This window comes from Chiloscyllium plagiosum, chromosome 29, assembly GCF_004010195.1.
Source record: "Chiloscyllium plagiosum isolate BGI_BamShark_2017 chromosome 29, ASM401019v2, whole genome shotgun sequence".
Classification (NCBI taxonomy): Eukaryota; Metazoa; Chordata; class Chondrichthyes; order Orectolobiformes; family Hemiscylliidae; genus Chiloscyllium; species Chiloscyllium plagiosum.
In genome coordinates, this window is record NC_057738.1 from 32,583,305 (window position 1) to 32,599,565 (window position 16,261).

General features: G+C 43.6%; 1 protein-coding gene across 5 annotated transcripts in view; it reads left to right on the forward strand.

Moving 5' to 3' along the window:
• The window catches only part of ripk1l (receptor (TNFRSF)-interacting serine-threonine kinase 1, like), a 70,502-nt gene that overhangs the window by 42,075 nt on the left and 12,166 nt on the right, over positions 1-16,261 (forward strand). For 4 of the 5 annotated variants that reach the window (XM_043719459.1, XM_043719458.1, XM_043719461.1 and 1 more), the window contains 4 exons: positions 1,776-2,381; positions 7,101-7,202; positions 11,829-11,984; positions 14,236-14,530. In XM_043719459.1, coding sequence (XP_043575394.1) covers positions 1,776-2,381; positions 7,101-7,202; positions 11,829-11,984; positions 14,236-14,513 — 1,142 coding nt within the window. In that variant the 3' untranslated portion in view covers positions 14,514-14,530. Of the gene's footprint in view, positions 1-1,775; positions 2,382-7,100; positions 7,203-11,828; positions 11,985-14,235; positions 14,531-15,103; positions 16,051-16,261 lie in introns of those variants that run through there. The other variant, XM_043719460.1, reaches the window with a different exon arrangement.

Here is a 16,261-nt window from a genome sequence, read left to right on the forward strand (position 1 = left end):
TTATTTCCTTTCATGCTAGCCATCACCATCTGAGGAAAAAGGCTCTCACTGTCCACCCTATCTAACCCTCTGATTATCTTATATGTCTCAAAGGAGCAGCGCTCCAAAAGCTAGTACTTCCAAATAAACCTGTTGGACTATAAATTGGTATTGTGTGATTTAGAGATGGAAATGTGTTGCTGGAAAAGCGCAGCAGGTCAGGCAGCATCTAGGGAACAGGAGAATCGACGTTTCGGGCATTAGCCCTTTCTCCTATTGTGTGATTTACTTTAACTACTTGCCAGCACTTGGCCCACAGCCTTGTGTGCCTGGCAAGCGCACATCTAAAAACGTCTTAAATGTTATGAAGGTTTCTGCCTTTACCACCCTGACAGACAGTGAGTTCCAGATTCCCATCACCTTCTGGGTGAAAAAAAAAGTCTTCAAATTTCCTCCAACCTTCTGCCCCTCAACTGAAACCTATGCCCCCAGTACAGTGATCCCTCTATCAAGGACAAAAGTTTCTAGCTATTTGGCCTCTCTGTGCCCCTCATAAAATTTTATACATTTCAATCTTGTTTCCCCCCCCCCCCCAAAACCCTTCAGTCTCCTCTGCTGTTAGGAAAGCAATCCTAGTCTGTCCAATCTCTCTTCATAACTGAAACTTCCGCTCAGGCAATATCCTGGGAAATCTCCTCTGCCCCCTCCCCATTTCTATTGCATCCTCCCTATAATGTGGACTGTACACAATCCTCTAGCTGTGGCCTAACTAGCTTTTATAGAGTTTCAGGATAACTACCCTGCTCTTAAATTCCGTACCTCGACTAATAAAGGTCAGTATCCCATATGCCTCCTTCACCATTTTAACCATCTGTCCTGATACCTTGAGTGACCAGTGTTCATATAACCAAGTTCCCTCTGCCCTGCCTTGTTTGTCCTGACCAGCTGCATCACCTCTTATTTATCTGGATTGAATTTCACCTGCCACTGGTCAGCCCATCTGACCAGGCCACCTATATCCTCTTGTAGTCTGTCTTCCTGACTACAGTGGTCCCCCAGTACCCAAGGGGGATACATTCCAGGGCCTACTGCAGAAGTCCGAAACCGCAGGTAGGAGTGAAACCATTGATTTCAATGGGAAACATCCCTTCCCAGCGGTATCCCTGATTCTGGAATGTTCCCTATATTGTGTTCCGGCCGCGGATAACTGAAACCGTGGAAAACTATTCCACAGATACGGGGGTTGCCCTGTATTTACCACCTCACCAATTTCCCATATCTGCGAACTTACTGATCAACCCTCCTACATTCGAGTCTAAATCATTCATATAAACCACAAACAGCTAAGGGCCCAACTTTGACCTCTGTTTAACCCCAATGGACCCTGACTTCCATTGAGAAAAACACCCCTCAACTATCACCTTTGGTTGGGGGAACAGTGACTGGGGGGGAAGGGGGGGATAGATTTAAGGAAAGGGGAAGGAGGTTTAGAGGAAATGTGAGGAAAGAAAATCTTTCACTCTGAGGATGATGGGAATCTGGAACACACCACCTGTGAGGGAGGTAGAGGCTGAAACCATCCTAACATTTAAGCTGTATTTAGATGTGCATTTGCAATGCCAGGGCGCACAGGAAAATGGAAGTAGATTAGGCAGTTATTTTTGATAGGTGCAGACCAGACGGGCTGAAGGACCTTTTTCTGTGCCGTAGGCCCCTTTGACTCTATGACATTTTGCCTTTCTCTCAAGGAAAACAAAACTGCAGACGTATTAACAATCTATTTTTAAACTTTACAGATGAGCCAAATTCCTTGCACAGCTCACAAGGTATCCCTGCAAGCAGCGACACTCGAGAGGCAGAGTTTACACCTTGTAAGTTAAGCGAGCCTGCTGTGAATGACCCTGACAGCGGTATTTGGCAGGAAAATGACAATGACGACTTGCAGGTCAGAAGAAAACTAAATGAGGAATTGAATTACCACATGACGGGCAGTCGCCTGGACGCTTCCGTTTCTCCGCGTAAGATTGAAGAGATCTTTTTGGAAAGAAGCAAAAGAGTTTCCAATGAGCCGGATTTCACCAACCAGTTTCCTCTCATGCCTCCCTCTCATTATCTGGCAGGCATGTCCAGTGTGGGGCAGTCTGTAGACTTGTATGGTTCCCAAGACTCAAACCTTTGTCAGCAGCTCCACAAAACGGGGGACACCTTGGGAACCTATTTGAACTATTCAAAACCTGTCAAGGAAGAAACCGGTTGGCGAGACGCAAGTAAAATAAATCCGTCAGGAATTCCTACAGGACAGAGGGGGTCTCTGTACAGAACTCCAGCCCATATTCCTGTCACTGAGACTGGTATCCCACAAACTGGAAAACCTGGTATCTGGTCTCCACATCAGCATACAGGTAACCTACTGTTGGTTCAGTTTGCTTTTGGGAGTTGTCTTTTTTGTTTGAAGTGTGTTTTTAATCTCTCACTGGGTCAGAGCAATGTGTCAATCTGTTCAAAATACAGTGGGCCCTGATCTACAAACATTCGACTTTGAACATTTGTACTTAGAAGCACGATCCTTTTATGGGGGTTTAATTTTAAAGATCCGACTTATGAACATTTCCAGTACTTACAAATGCCTACTTTATATTGCTCTGCATTGTGTTCCCACTTGCATACAGTTTGACTTGCAAGCAGACCCCAGAACAGAACCCGTCTGCAACTCGGGAATTGCGTGTGTATGGTAATTAAATGGTTACTGATATTTGTTGAACCTGGACAGAAAGTCTGCATTAGTGCTGCTGGGTCTTCAGAAGTCTCATTTCATGAGCTATTTGGCACAGAAGCAGGCCATATAACCCAACCAGTCCATGCCAGAGTTCACGCTCCACTCAAGCCACCCTCTGTCTTTTCTCATTATTGTAACAGCCGTTATTTATTTAAATTATTTGGATGTGAATATAGGAGGCATAGTTAATACATTTGCTGATGACACCAAAATTCATGTTGTAGTGGAAAGTGAAGAGGGTTACCTCAGTGCACAATGGGACCTTGATCAGATGGGCTGATGGACCAAGGAGTGCCAGGTGGAGTTTAATTTAGATAAAGGTGAGGTACTGTGTTTGGAAAGGCAAATCAGGACAGGACTGATACACTTAATGGGGAAGTCCTGGAGAGTGCTGCCGAACAAAGAGACCTCGGGCTGCAGGTGCATAGGTCCTTGAACGTGAAATCGCAGGTAGATAGAATTTGGTACGCTTGCCTTTATTGGTCGGTGCATTGAGTGTAGAAGTTGGGATTTCATACTGCGACTGTACAGCACAATGGTTAGGCCGCTTTTGGAATACTATGTTCAATTCTGGTCTCCCTGCTGTTGGAAGAATGTTACGAAACTTGAAAGGTGTCAGAAAAGATTTATGAGAATGTTGCCAGGGTTGGAGGGTTTGAGCTGAAGGGAGAGGCTGAACAGGCTGGGGCTGTTTTTCCCCGTCTCATAAGGTTTAAGGTGAGAAGGGAAAGATTTCAAGAAGATCAAAGGGACAATTTATTTTGTGCAGAGGGTGGTACATGTATGGAATGAGCTGCCAGAGGAAGTGTTGGAGGCTGGTACAATTATAACATTTAAAAGGCATCTGAGTGGGTATATGGATAGGAAGGGTTTAGAGGGATATGGGCCAAATGCTAGCAAATGAGTCTAGATCTATTTAGGATATCTGGACAGCTTGGATGAATTGGACTGAGGGGTCTGTTTCCGTGCTGTACATCACTGTGACTCTAATCCCTTTGCCCTGATATTACTGAGCAACAGCCCCTTAAATGTGACCACTTCAACCGTGCCACAACACTTTCTCTAGTTTATTCTGAAGTTTCCATTGGATTTGTTGGTGATTGTCTTACATTGATGGCGTCTAATTATGCTCTTCCCTCAAGAGGAGCGATTCTCTCTGTATTCACTCAAAGCCTTTCATAACTTCAAGAGAGTATCTTCATAACTTTAAAAGTACAACAGCACAAATGAAGTATGATGCAATGTCAGTTCTCAAATTTATTCCAAAGCAAACCTTACCAAGTTAAAAATTCCTATGTAAAATGGAATGCATGGAAAACAATTGGTGATTTCCCCCAGTATCAATATCCTTGGAGTGGGGGATTCACAGGCCTGCAGCTGTTTCCTACGTTCTTAAATCTCCCTCAAAAGAAGCGCCAGAGGATTGGAGTGAACTGGACGAGTCACTATAAATACAAGGGCTACAAGAGCAGGCTGGGAGTACAGCACCAGGTAGCTCACCTCCTGACCCCACCCAAAACCTGTCCATCATCTACAAGGCACAAGTCAGGAGTGTGTTAGAATACTCCCCACTTGCCTGGATGAGGGCAGCTCCAACAACACTGAAGAAGCTCAATACCAGCCAGGTGCACCCAGCCTGATTGGTACCTCATCCACCACCTTCGGCATTCACTCCCTCCACCATCAATGTGCAGTGGCAGTGGTGCTACCATCTTATATAATACACTGCTCCAACTTACCTTTGTCAGCACCTTCCAAAGCTGTGACCACCTCCACCTAGAAAGATAGGGGCAGCAGATTCATGGGAACACTGGCTACAGGTTCCCCTCCAAGCCACAAACCATGCTGCCCTGGAGAGATATCACCGTTTCTTGGCTGTCACAGGGTCAAAATCCAGAAACTTGCTCCCTGACAGTATTGTGGGTGTACCTCCACCACATGCAGCGTTTCAAATAGGCAGCTTGCCACCATTTCCTCCACAGCAACTAACGATGGCCAACAAAAACTAGCCAGTTAGAAAACAGACATCCAATGAGCGGTTTTTTTTTAAAAAATCAACTTGTGTCACCATTAGTTTAAAAAGAAAGGTCATGGAAATGCATACTGGAGAGACAGAGCTTTAAATTATAGTCAAACTGTAATAGCACTGTTACTGATCTGTTAGACTGTTAAATCCATTACATGAAATCCCAACTCTTTTATATACTGTCAACCCCATCCGAGATTGAAATATGTTTGTCAACCCTCTTTCATTTTTCAGTGGTTATAACTCAATTTTTTGCTCAAGAAACACCTGCAAGAATGAAATTACATGTACACAAAACACATGGTGGGAGTGAGGCCGCTGGTTAATCCGCATCAAAGGGTATTTATATTGCACCTTTCACAACCTTTAGACAACCCAGAATCCCTGCTCCTTGTATTAAGATGTATTTCCTTTTGGGGAGCACTATTTGTTTCAAGTCCCATTTCCACAAGTTTGTGAATTTGCTGGAGCTGTCAATCTCCACCATTCTTTGGGCAAATAGAAAGACTTTGACAGTATGTGTAGCAAATGAATTCTCATATAATCCAGGCCAATGTTTTCGCCACAGCAAACACTTTTTATTTGGCCATTTATATCATTTATGGCATCTTCCTGTGTACACATGGCTGTTCGGTTTGCTTACAGAACACCGGTCATTGCACATGTAAAGTGATTTGTGTATAAGCTATTTTCGGGCATTCCTGATAAAAATTACTGTACAAAGCCAATTTTTTAAACCCATAAAACACTGTACGTGGATTCTTTTTCTTGCTTTTCATGTAACTGTGTAACCATTTAACACCCCTATTTTCACTGTAGCCCCTGCTCCTCTTGTTTCTGCTGGCTCAGGATAGCTGTGTGGTTATGCCAGGGGAATCTGCTAGGCAGAACTTGCTGGTATAAACAGTTGAAAGATGCCAACAGACTGAGCGGTCCATTTGGTACGTGTTGCTGCGGATCAGTATCTGGGGGTGGGCACAAAGGGAATGGAGAGAGTGAGGAACTGGGCGGGAAGTGGATTTGATGTGGGTCATCAGTCATGATCTTACTGAATGGTCGAATGGACTTAAGGTGCCCTCTGGCCATTTCCTAATCCAGTTTTATTTTATATTAAAAAATGGCGCTTTTTTTTTGGGAAAAAAAAGTATTCTGGTCATGTTGTCTTCACTGGCTCAGGTAACATTTATTGCCCGTCCCTAATTGCCATTGAGAAGTTATGTTAGAGACAAAAGAAAACTGCAGATGTTGGAATCCAAGGTAGACAAGCAGCAGGCTGGAAGAACACAGCAAGCCAGACAGCATCAGGAGAAGTCAACGTGAAGAAGGGTTACACCCAAAACATTGATTTGGAGATGCTGGTGTTGGACTGGGGTGTACAAAGTTAAAAATTACACAACACCAGGTTATAGTCCAACAGGTTTAATTGGAAGCACACTAGCTTTCGGAGCATCACTCCCTCATCAGGTGATTGTGGAGGGCACAGTTTTAAGGCACAGAATTTATAGCAAAAGTTTACAGTGTGATGTCACTGAAATTATTCATTGAAAAATACCTTGATTATCTGTTGAGTCTTTCATCTGTTCGAATACCATGATAGTTTCACTTCTTTCATGTATGAATCACATAACTAGACAATATGTTGTCTCGCTAACACCAATTGTTACAGTTAACCTGAGAATGCAACTTTTCAAAAAAAAAGTTGCACTTCTTTTATGTGTAAATCACAAAACCATCATGGTATTCGAACAGATGAAAGACTCAACAGATAATCAAGGTATTTTTCAATGAATAATTTCAGTGACATCACACTGTAAACGTTTGCTATAAATTCTGTGTCTTACAATTGTGAGCTCCAAAACCACCTGATGAAGGAGCAGCGCTGTGAAAGCTAGTGCTTCCAATTAAACCTGTTGGACTATATAACCTGGTGTTGTGTGATTTTTAACCGGAAACATTGACTTCTCCGCCTCCTGATGCTGCCTAGCTTGCTATGTTCTTCCAGCCTCCTGCGTATCTACTTATGTGGCAGGCTCCTTTTATGAAGTGAAATTGTAATACTTGGTAAATTAGTCTGAGTTAAGAATGGCTAACCTTAGTTAGTGCGCTGCTTTATCAGTGAACTGTCCAAATAACGCATTTAAACATTTGATGGTATTAATGTCAAAAGCTTGGTATTAAATATTTTATTCCCTGATTACCGGTAACATTTACTGTAATGTTTGGGCGCATTGTTCCTCATAACCAAAATAATGGTGTATTTACAAGCTGACGGTCTCCCAAGTTATTCAGAATCTGTTGCTGTTTTTGTTTCATGTTCAGGAAATAAGAGTGAATCCAGTAACTACATTGGGAATGTTCTTCATAATCTTCCAAATCAGCTGGTGCGGACAGAAACCAACAAGATCAGTTATTTTGGCCAAGGTAAGGCTTTGATTCAAATCGTAGTCATTACCATCTGACACAGGGAGCTGAGATAATGACAAACCCATTCTATGTTCAATGTAAGAAACAGAATTGTTTGCCATGGCAGAATGTGGAAAGCCGCTGGACAATCTGTAAAATTTAGCTCAGAGCTGACCATGCCTTTTTTTGTGTGTGTGTATGTGTGTGCTGCTGTACAGAGTGTTAAGGAGTGAACTATAACATGATCCAAGAGTTAGCTGTAAAATTAGCACGGTGGCTCAGTGGTTAGCACTGCTGCCTCACAGCACCAGGGTCCCAGGTTCGATTCCAGTCTCAGGCAACTGTCTATGTGGAGTTTGCACGTTCTCCCAGTGTCTGCGTGGGTTTCCTCTGGGTGCTCCAGTTTTCTCCCACAGTCCAAAGATGTGCAGGTCAGGTGAATTGGCCATGTTAAATTGCCCATAGTATTAAGTACATTAGTCAGAGGGAAATGAGACTGGGTGGGTTACTCTTCGGAGGGTCGGTGTGGACTTGTTGGGCCAAAGGGCCTGTTTCCACGCTGTAAGAAATCTAATCTTAAAAAAAAACACAGTGGAAACTGAGCAACTAGGGAAGGTGGAAAATCAATCCCTCCGATATCCCTGCTGCACGTCATACGGTGATTGAAGAGAAGCATTAGATGGTGGAAGTCTAAGACTAGGCTTATGCTGGAATGATCATGGAATTTCAGGATTGGTATCATTTTATGGAAATGGAGGCCGGTTAAACAATGCCTTAATTTTACAATGCGCACTCTTGTTTTCAAATCACTCTGTGGCCTTGCCACCCTCTATCTGTGTATTCCTCCAGCCCAACAATATTGAAATACCCATTCCTTAATTCTATCCTCTCCTTATTTCAATTGCTCAGAAACCAGGGTCCAAAGTTCTGGAATTCCCTCCCGAACCCCTCCTTCTCTCAACCTTCACTTTCCTCTTTTAAGACACTTCTTAAACTGTCACAAAGATCAGTTTTATATTGGGTCATCTGCCTTACTATTTCCAAGGTGCCATTTCTGGTTTCACAGTGCCCCCCCGTGAAGTGTCTAGGATGTTATTACATTAAAGGGTTTATAAAAATGCACATTTTTTTTTGTAATAATGTCATGACACAAGAGTGCCACAATGTGGCGCCACATAGTCTGGACAGATTGGTTTAGCTCAGTTGGGCACGTTCCCAGATCTCAGCCATTGGAAATGAGAAGGAGGCATGGAGTGGAACGAGGCAGTGCATTTAACAATGAACATTCACGTCTTAGCAGCAAGGTCCCTGGCTGGTCAATTCGAAAGGGGAGCCAATAGAGAAGGAAACAAAATGAGGTTATAAGCACACAAAACTGGGAGTGATCCCTTTCTGAGGGAGCTGGGACTTGCTTCTATATTTAACATTGTCAGGGGAGAAAAGATTAATAAAAACTAACAGGTCCGGCAGCATCTGCGGAGAAAGAAACAGAGTTAACGCCTCGAATCTTCTTCGGAGCTTCAGAGTCATACCAGACTTGAATCATTAACTCTGTTCCTTTATCCACAGATGTTACTGAGTTTCTCCAGTTTTCTCTGTGCATGTTTCATAAAATTGTAATATATAGATATTTTCTAATCAGCCTGTTCAGAGACATACCTCTGGAGCAGGTGGGAGTCAAACCCTGCGTCCTCTGGCTCAAAGGTAGGAACACTGTCACTGTGCCACTAGAACCACAAGGTGTCTATGTATTTAACATCATGCCCTTTAAAACCTTTTGGGAACCATTGCTCAACAGTAATTTGTTCTAGTTTGGCCAATTATTGACCTAAGTTAAAGGATCACTGTACGCATCGGGACATGAGACTGGTTCTCAAAGATGGAGCACCATCGAAACATAGAAAATAGGAGCAAGAGGAAGCCGTTCTGCCTTTCGAGTCTGGTCATGTGATACAATCATGGCTGATGATCCAACTCAGTAATATACTGTTCAGGCTTTGCCCCAAACCCTTTGATCCCGATAGCCTTAAGAACCCATACGTGTCTCTTTCTTGGAAACAATAGGAGGCCTCCCAGTACTGAAGGAGCAGCAAGCTGCCTTCTCATTCAGAGAGAATCTCTATCTTGACCTTACTTCTCAAAGACTTAGCAGTCATAGAGTCATAGAGATGTACAGCATGGAAACAGTCTTTTCAGTCCAACCTGACCATGCCGACCAGATATCCCAACCTAATCTAGTCCCACCTGCCAGCACCCGGCCCATATCCCTCCAAACCTTTCCTATTCATATACCCATCCAAATGCCTCTTAAATGTTGCAATTGTATCAGCCTCCACCACATCCTCTGGCAGCTCATTCCATACACCTACCACCCTCTGCGTGAAAAAGTTGCCCCTTACGTCTCTTTTATAGTTTTCCCCTCTCACTCTAAACCCTCTAGTTCTGGACTCCCCCCACCCTAGAAAAAGACTTCGTCTGTTTATCCTATCATGCCCCTCGTGATTTTATAAACCTCAATAATGTCACCCCTCAGCCTCCAACGCTCCAGGGAAAACAGCCCAAGCTTACTCAAACTCTCCCTATAGCTCAAATCCTCTAACCCTGGCAACATCCTTGTAAATCGTTTCTGAACCCTTTCAAGTTTCACAACATCTTTCCAATAGGAAGGAGACCAGAATTGCATGCAGTATTCCAACAGTGGCCTTACCAATGTCCTGTACAGCCGCAACATGACCTCCCAACTCCTGTACTCAATACTCTGACTAATAAAGGAAAGCATACCAAACGCTTTCTTCACTATCCTGTCTACCTGCAACTCCACTTTCAAGGAGCTATGAACCTGCAGTCCAAGGTCTCTTTGTTCAGCAACACTCCCTAGGACCTTACCATTAAGTGTATAAGTCCTGCTAAGATTTGCTTTCCCAAAATGCAGCACCTCGCATTTATCTAAATTAAATCCATCTGCCACTTCTCACCCATCGACCCATCTGATCAAGATCCCATTGTAATCTGAGGTAACATTCTTTGCTGTCCATTCCACCAATTTTGGTGTCATCAGCAAATTTAGTAACTATATATCTTATGCACACATCCAAATCATTTATATAAATAACGAAAAGTAGAGGACCCAGCACCGACCCTTGTGACACTCCACTGGTCACAGGCCTCCAGCCTGAAAAACAACCCTCCACCACCACCCTCTGTCTTCTACCTTTGAGCCAGTTCTGTATCCAAATGGCTAGTTCTCTCTGTATTCAATGAGATCTAACCTTGCAAACCAGTCTCCCATGGGGAACCTTGTCGAACGCCTTAGTGAAGTCCATATAGATCACATCTACCGCACTGCCCTCATCAATCCACTTTGTTACTTCTTCAAAAAACTCAATCAACATCTGATCAGGTCCTGTGGATATATCTATTTTTATGCGTTTCAAGACATCCAGGACATCCTCCTTTGTAATGTGGACATTTTTCAAGATGTCACCGTCTATTTCCCTACATTCTAAATCTTCCATGTCCTTCTCCAAAGTAAACACTGGTGCAAAATACCTGTTTAGTATCTCCCCATCTTCTGCAGCACCACACAAAGGCTGTCTTGCTGATCTTTGAGGGGCCCTATTCTCTCCCTTGTTACTCTTTTGTCCCTAATGTATTTGTAAAAACCCTCTGAATTCTCCAGTTAGGTCACTATTGTAGTGGGGAAGCCAGATAATTTGGAGCTGGGGTGCAAAGGTTGCCTGAGGTACTGCTGGCCTCGTTCCCGATGCCTTGGGAACACAGTGATTGGAGAATTAATCATTTTCAAGCAATTGTCCTTTACAATCCCTATCGGGCAAAAGGCGTCATTGAGTTTGCACCGACTCTCCAAAGACCATCCCACCGTAAACCTGTAACCCTGCATTTCCCATGGCCAAACCACCTAACCTGCACATCCCTGGACACTATGGACAATTTAGCATGGCCAATCCATCTAACCTGAACATTTTTGGATTGTGGGAGGAAACCAAGGTACCCAGCAGAAACCTATACAGACACAGGGGGAATGTGCAAACTCCACACAGACAGTCACCCGAGGTGGAATTGAGCCCAGGTCTATGGCGCTGTGAGACAGCAGTGCTAATCACTGTGCCACTTTAATTCCTATGAAATGATTCCGCTTGGAGATGGGCACTCTGCCTGCAGGAAAATTGCCCTGGAGATCAAACAAGCCACAGTCATTCACTCATATCACCCACTCCCCTTTCAAGTCTGTGCTTAACTATATCAGGAGATAAAACTCCTGGTCACATTGTTTAATCTAAAACAACTGCAAAGACAAGTAAGTTTCTTGCTTCAGTAACGGAAATTGCTGGAAAAGCTCAGCAGGTCTGGCAACATCTGTGAAGAGAAATCAGAGTTAATGTTTTGGGTCCAGTGACCCTTCCTCAGAACTGATGAAGTATCCTCAGAGCTGAAACATTAACTCTGATTTCACTTCACAGATGCTGTCAGTCCTGTTGAGCTTTTCCAGCAATTTCTGTTTCTGCTTTTATTTCTGATTTCCAGCATTCACAGTTCTTTTAGTTTGTATTAAGTCTCTTGCTTAACTGTGTATTCCTAAAGAGGGATTGTATGTTCTTACCAAATGTCATTTCTTTCTTTAAGAAGGTACAGCGAACATCTCCATAGGCGAGGCTAGGGGAGTTCAGATTGGCAACAATAACACTATGAATATTGGAAAACAGGTTTTCAACACGAAAAAAAAGAATGGCTCCAAAGTTTCCAGGCAGATACAAAGTGCTCAGCAATTGAATATTGTCGGTAAGTCAGAATTTTGTGCTTGCAGGTAAATCAATTCGCTGCCAATTGTTGCAGAGGAAGAAAGTGCAGTTCAGTCAACATTGGTGCACATTTGAGGTAGTAACAGCTCAGTATTGGAACTAACTGAAGACACCTACGGAATGCACAAATGCGCAGGTCAACATGAAAATTTGGGAAATTCCGTCCAAAATGCCTTGTTCATTCAAAAGCTCCTCAGTACCAGAATTTCACCAAGTGACACAGCATTCAGGTAAACCAAAGGTGTGAAATTGCTGCACGTGAGAATCATTGGATTCTCACTGAACACTCCAGAATAAAAAAATGAGTTCTTGGTCTTTCACTGACATTTTAGTGATGTAATAATCTTAACTACTGCCACAAAGCCCCTCTCCCCCTGAAAACATAACGTGGAGGTGCTGATATTAGACTGGGATGGACAAAGTCAAAAGTCACACAACACCAGGTTATAGTCCAACAGGTTTATTTAAAGTCACAAGCTTTCAGAGCACTGCCCCTTTGTCAGGTGATGAAACAGCAGCACTTCGAAAAGCTTGTGATTTTAAATAAACCTGCTCGACCATAACCTGGTGTCATGTGACTTTTGACTTTGTCTGAAAACATACTTTTACAAACCGGGAGAATTGTTCTTGGAACTATATTAAAAGAAACATGATTAAACTTCTGTATTTTTGTTTTCTATATCATTTATCTCTCTTCCTTAATCCTATCTTTCTTTGCCTCCCATTGGAACATATCTCCATTGGTGCAACCTTTTGAATCAGCCCTGGTGCAGAGACTGAGGTCGAGTGGTCAAGCCCAAGGAGTTGGGTTTTTTTTGGATTTGGAGAGTAGATTGATAGCTTGCACATGTATTTTTATATCTTGTATAAAACCCGTATTCTCAACATCTCACTGCCCCATTCCCACTTACTGAGTCTTTTCTCCAATAATTCATCTCCAATAATTCACCATGTGCTGATTTCTGTTCCTCTACCGACACCACAACTGAAGAAACCTTGCTTGCAAACGTACAAAGTAGGCGCAATTGTAGCCCATTCGGCCTGTCCTATTCTGATATTCAATAAGCTCTGTCTGTGTTTGGAATTCCACATTCCCTTCTTCCTCTGCTAAATCTTTTACCCCATGCCTAACAAAAATCGATTCACCTCTCTCTTAAAGCTATTAATTCCAGCGTCTGCTGCCTTCTGAGGCAGAGAGTTCCAACATTGTATTACCCTCCAAAGGGAAGAACCATTCTCCTTCTCTCTGTCACAAAAAGGTGACTTGTAATTTTAAAACAGTGCCCCCTAGGTCTGACCTCCTACACAAGAGCAAATATCCTTTCCATGTCACCTGGTCAACACCAGTTAGGATCTTACACGTGCCAATCAGGTCACCCCTCACTCTTCTAACCACCAGTGGAAACAAGCCCAGTCTGTCCAACTCATCCTGATAAGACTTAAAATTACACTGAATATAACAAATATCAAAACAACTCAGCAATGCCTGTGTGATAATAATCTATAATGTGTGTTTCTGACTGTGTCTCTTATCGGAGTTATGGACAGCCCATCTAGGCTTTGACTGCATACTGAGTAATGCCTCCCCGCCGCTCCCCTGCTCCCCCCCCCCACCCCCAACCCCATGGAGATATGTTCCAAAGGGAGGCAAAGAAAGATAGGAGTAATGAAGAGAGATAAATGACATAGAAAACATAAATACATTCCCACACATGCACGCATGCACACACACACACAATCCCTAGCTCTATCACTGGAGCCTGGCAGATTTATTTCACTCAAATGTCCCTCCTTCTCATGGAGATCTAGTTCCTCCCCACCAGCAAAAAGTTGCAGTGCTGGAAAAACTCTGCAGCATCTGTGGGGAGGTCAAGTTGTGGCTAAGGGCGGGGGGGAGGGGTGTTAGGTACTGGGATTAGGGTGAGGAGACATGTTTTTACCCCTTGTATTAGAGGTGGGAACATAAGTGAATGGTTAGAATGTTGGCTTGTGTGACAGACTGGGCTGTGTTCACAACTCTATGTAGTTTCTTATCATCCTGGGCAGAGCATTGCTGTACCAGGCCTGATGCATCCAGATAGAATGCTTTCTGTGATGCTTCTGTAAAAATACATGCTCTTTCACCACTCTTTGTGCAATGTAAATTTTTTTTTCCTACAGTTTTGCTTCTCTTTGAGTGCCATTGAAGAACGTGGCACTGATTTTGCTTTTTCTCTCTCCTCCATTCTCAGACAACACTCCAGTTCAAGAATCTCACCTGGACCTGCTGCGGGGAGAGTTGGGCAAAGATTGGAAACACTGTGCTCGTAAGCTGGGCTTCAGAGAGTCCGAAATCGACGAGATTGATCATGATTATGAAAGGGACGGATTGAAGGAGAAAGTTTACAAAATGCTACACAAATGGCAAATGAAAGAAGGATCCAAAGGTGCCAGCCTTGGCAAGCTTGCCCAAGCCCTTTCTTCATGTCACAGATATGACCTGATTCGCAGTTTGCAGAACTGCATCTAAGTTTATTCCGTTTGAAGGTAAGGATCTGTTTGAAGCTGGACCTGACTCTTTGGTGTCATATTTGACGCCGAAATGAGTTTCTGGTCATATACCTTACTATCACTGAGACGGCCTATTTCCACCTCTGAAACATTCATTGATTCCTATCCTCTCTCAGCTCACTCGCAACTTGCCAATACCTTTGTCATCTCCAGACTTTTCCAATCCCAACATTCTTCTGACCAGCCTTCAACTTCCGACCCTCTGCTGTCTAAATGTACATCGATGCCCCTTCATTTAACACCCCTGCCTTCGCTGACTCTCACTGGTTTCTAGTTAAGAAACACCTCATTTGTGAAATCTCAGTCTTTGCTTTTGCCCAGTCTGTGATAACGGATTGACGTTGGTAGAACCATCCCATACTGCTCCACTGTTGCAGAGACTGAGGTCTTGTGGTTAAGCCTAATGAGTTGGGACCTTTTTGATTTGCAGGGAAGAATGATTGCTCGTGTGTGTATTTTTATATCGTTCATAAATCTAAAATGCATTTCTGTTCTCAAACTGCTTAAACATTTTTGACATATTTTGCTCGCCTTCCCTTTCCTCTGCAGATGCCAGTAATGAAGTTTGGTGGCATTTTGTAACAAGCCCCAGTTTAAGGCCTCGTTCCTTTTGGACACATTCTCAATGATGTTGTGCCTTTGAAATGAAGACACTGATCCTCAAAAATGTCTTCATAAGATCATCGAGCCAAATGTAGCTTCACTTTCACATTGCCCCTTCTTGTGGCCCATCTCGCTGCCCGGCTCCCTCATCATTATCTCACCCATCACCACAGAGGGGGGATAGTAGATGGCTGTATGTATGATTGAAGGCTGGCATCCTGTGATGTACAACAGGGTCAGTGCTGGGTCCCATGTTGTTCACGATGCGTGTATATATAAACAAGTAAGAGGACAATCTGAGGGAGGGTGGGGGGGAGAGTTTGTAAATTTGTGGATGACATGAAGATTGGCCGGATGTTGACTGTGAGGAAGAACGTTACAGGAAGAACTAGACCAGTTGGGTCAGGTGGGCAGATCAATGGCAGATGGAATCGAACCCTGAGAGGTGTGAGGTGCTGCACTTTGGAAGAAGGAACAAGACAAGGGAGTACTCAATGCATGGCAAGATAATAGGAAGCTCAGAGGAATCTTGGGATACTTGTCCACATATCCCTGAAGGCAGCAGGACAGGGTAATACAGGTAGACGATTCTTTATCCAAAATTGTCGGGACCAGCTGTTTTTCAGAATTTGGAATTTTTCAAATTTCAGAATAAGTGACAGTTTGATGGTGAAATATTTAAAAAATCTTACCAGAGGAGCAGACTTACTAATTAAAACAGGCCTTGAGAGAGTATTGAGGCCTGCCGGTGCTGGGCCAAGCCCCCCATGTCGCATCTGAGTCCCACACATCAAGTGGGTGTCGACCTGGCTTAACTGTTTGCATGGAGAAAGTGAGGACTGCAGATGCTGGAGGTCAGAGCTGAAAATGTGTTGCTGGAAAAGCGCAGCAGGTCAGGCAGCATCCAAGGAGCAGGAGAATCGACGTTTCGGGCATGAGCCCTTCTTCAGGAATGAGGAAAGTGTGCTAAGTGGGTTAAGATAAAAGGTAGGGAGGAGGGACTTGGGGGAGGGGTATTGGAAATGCGATAGGTGGAAGGAGGTTAAGGTGAGGGTGATAGGCCGGAGAGGGGGTTGGGGTGGAGAGGCCAGGAAGAAGATTGAA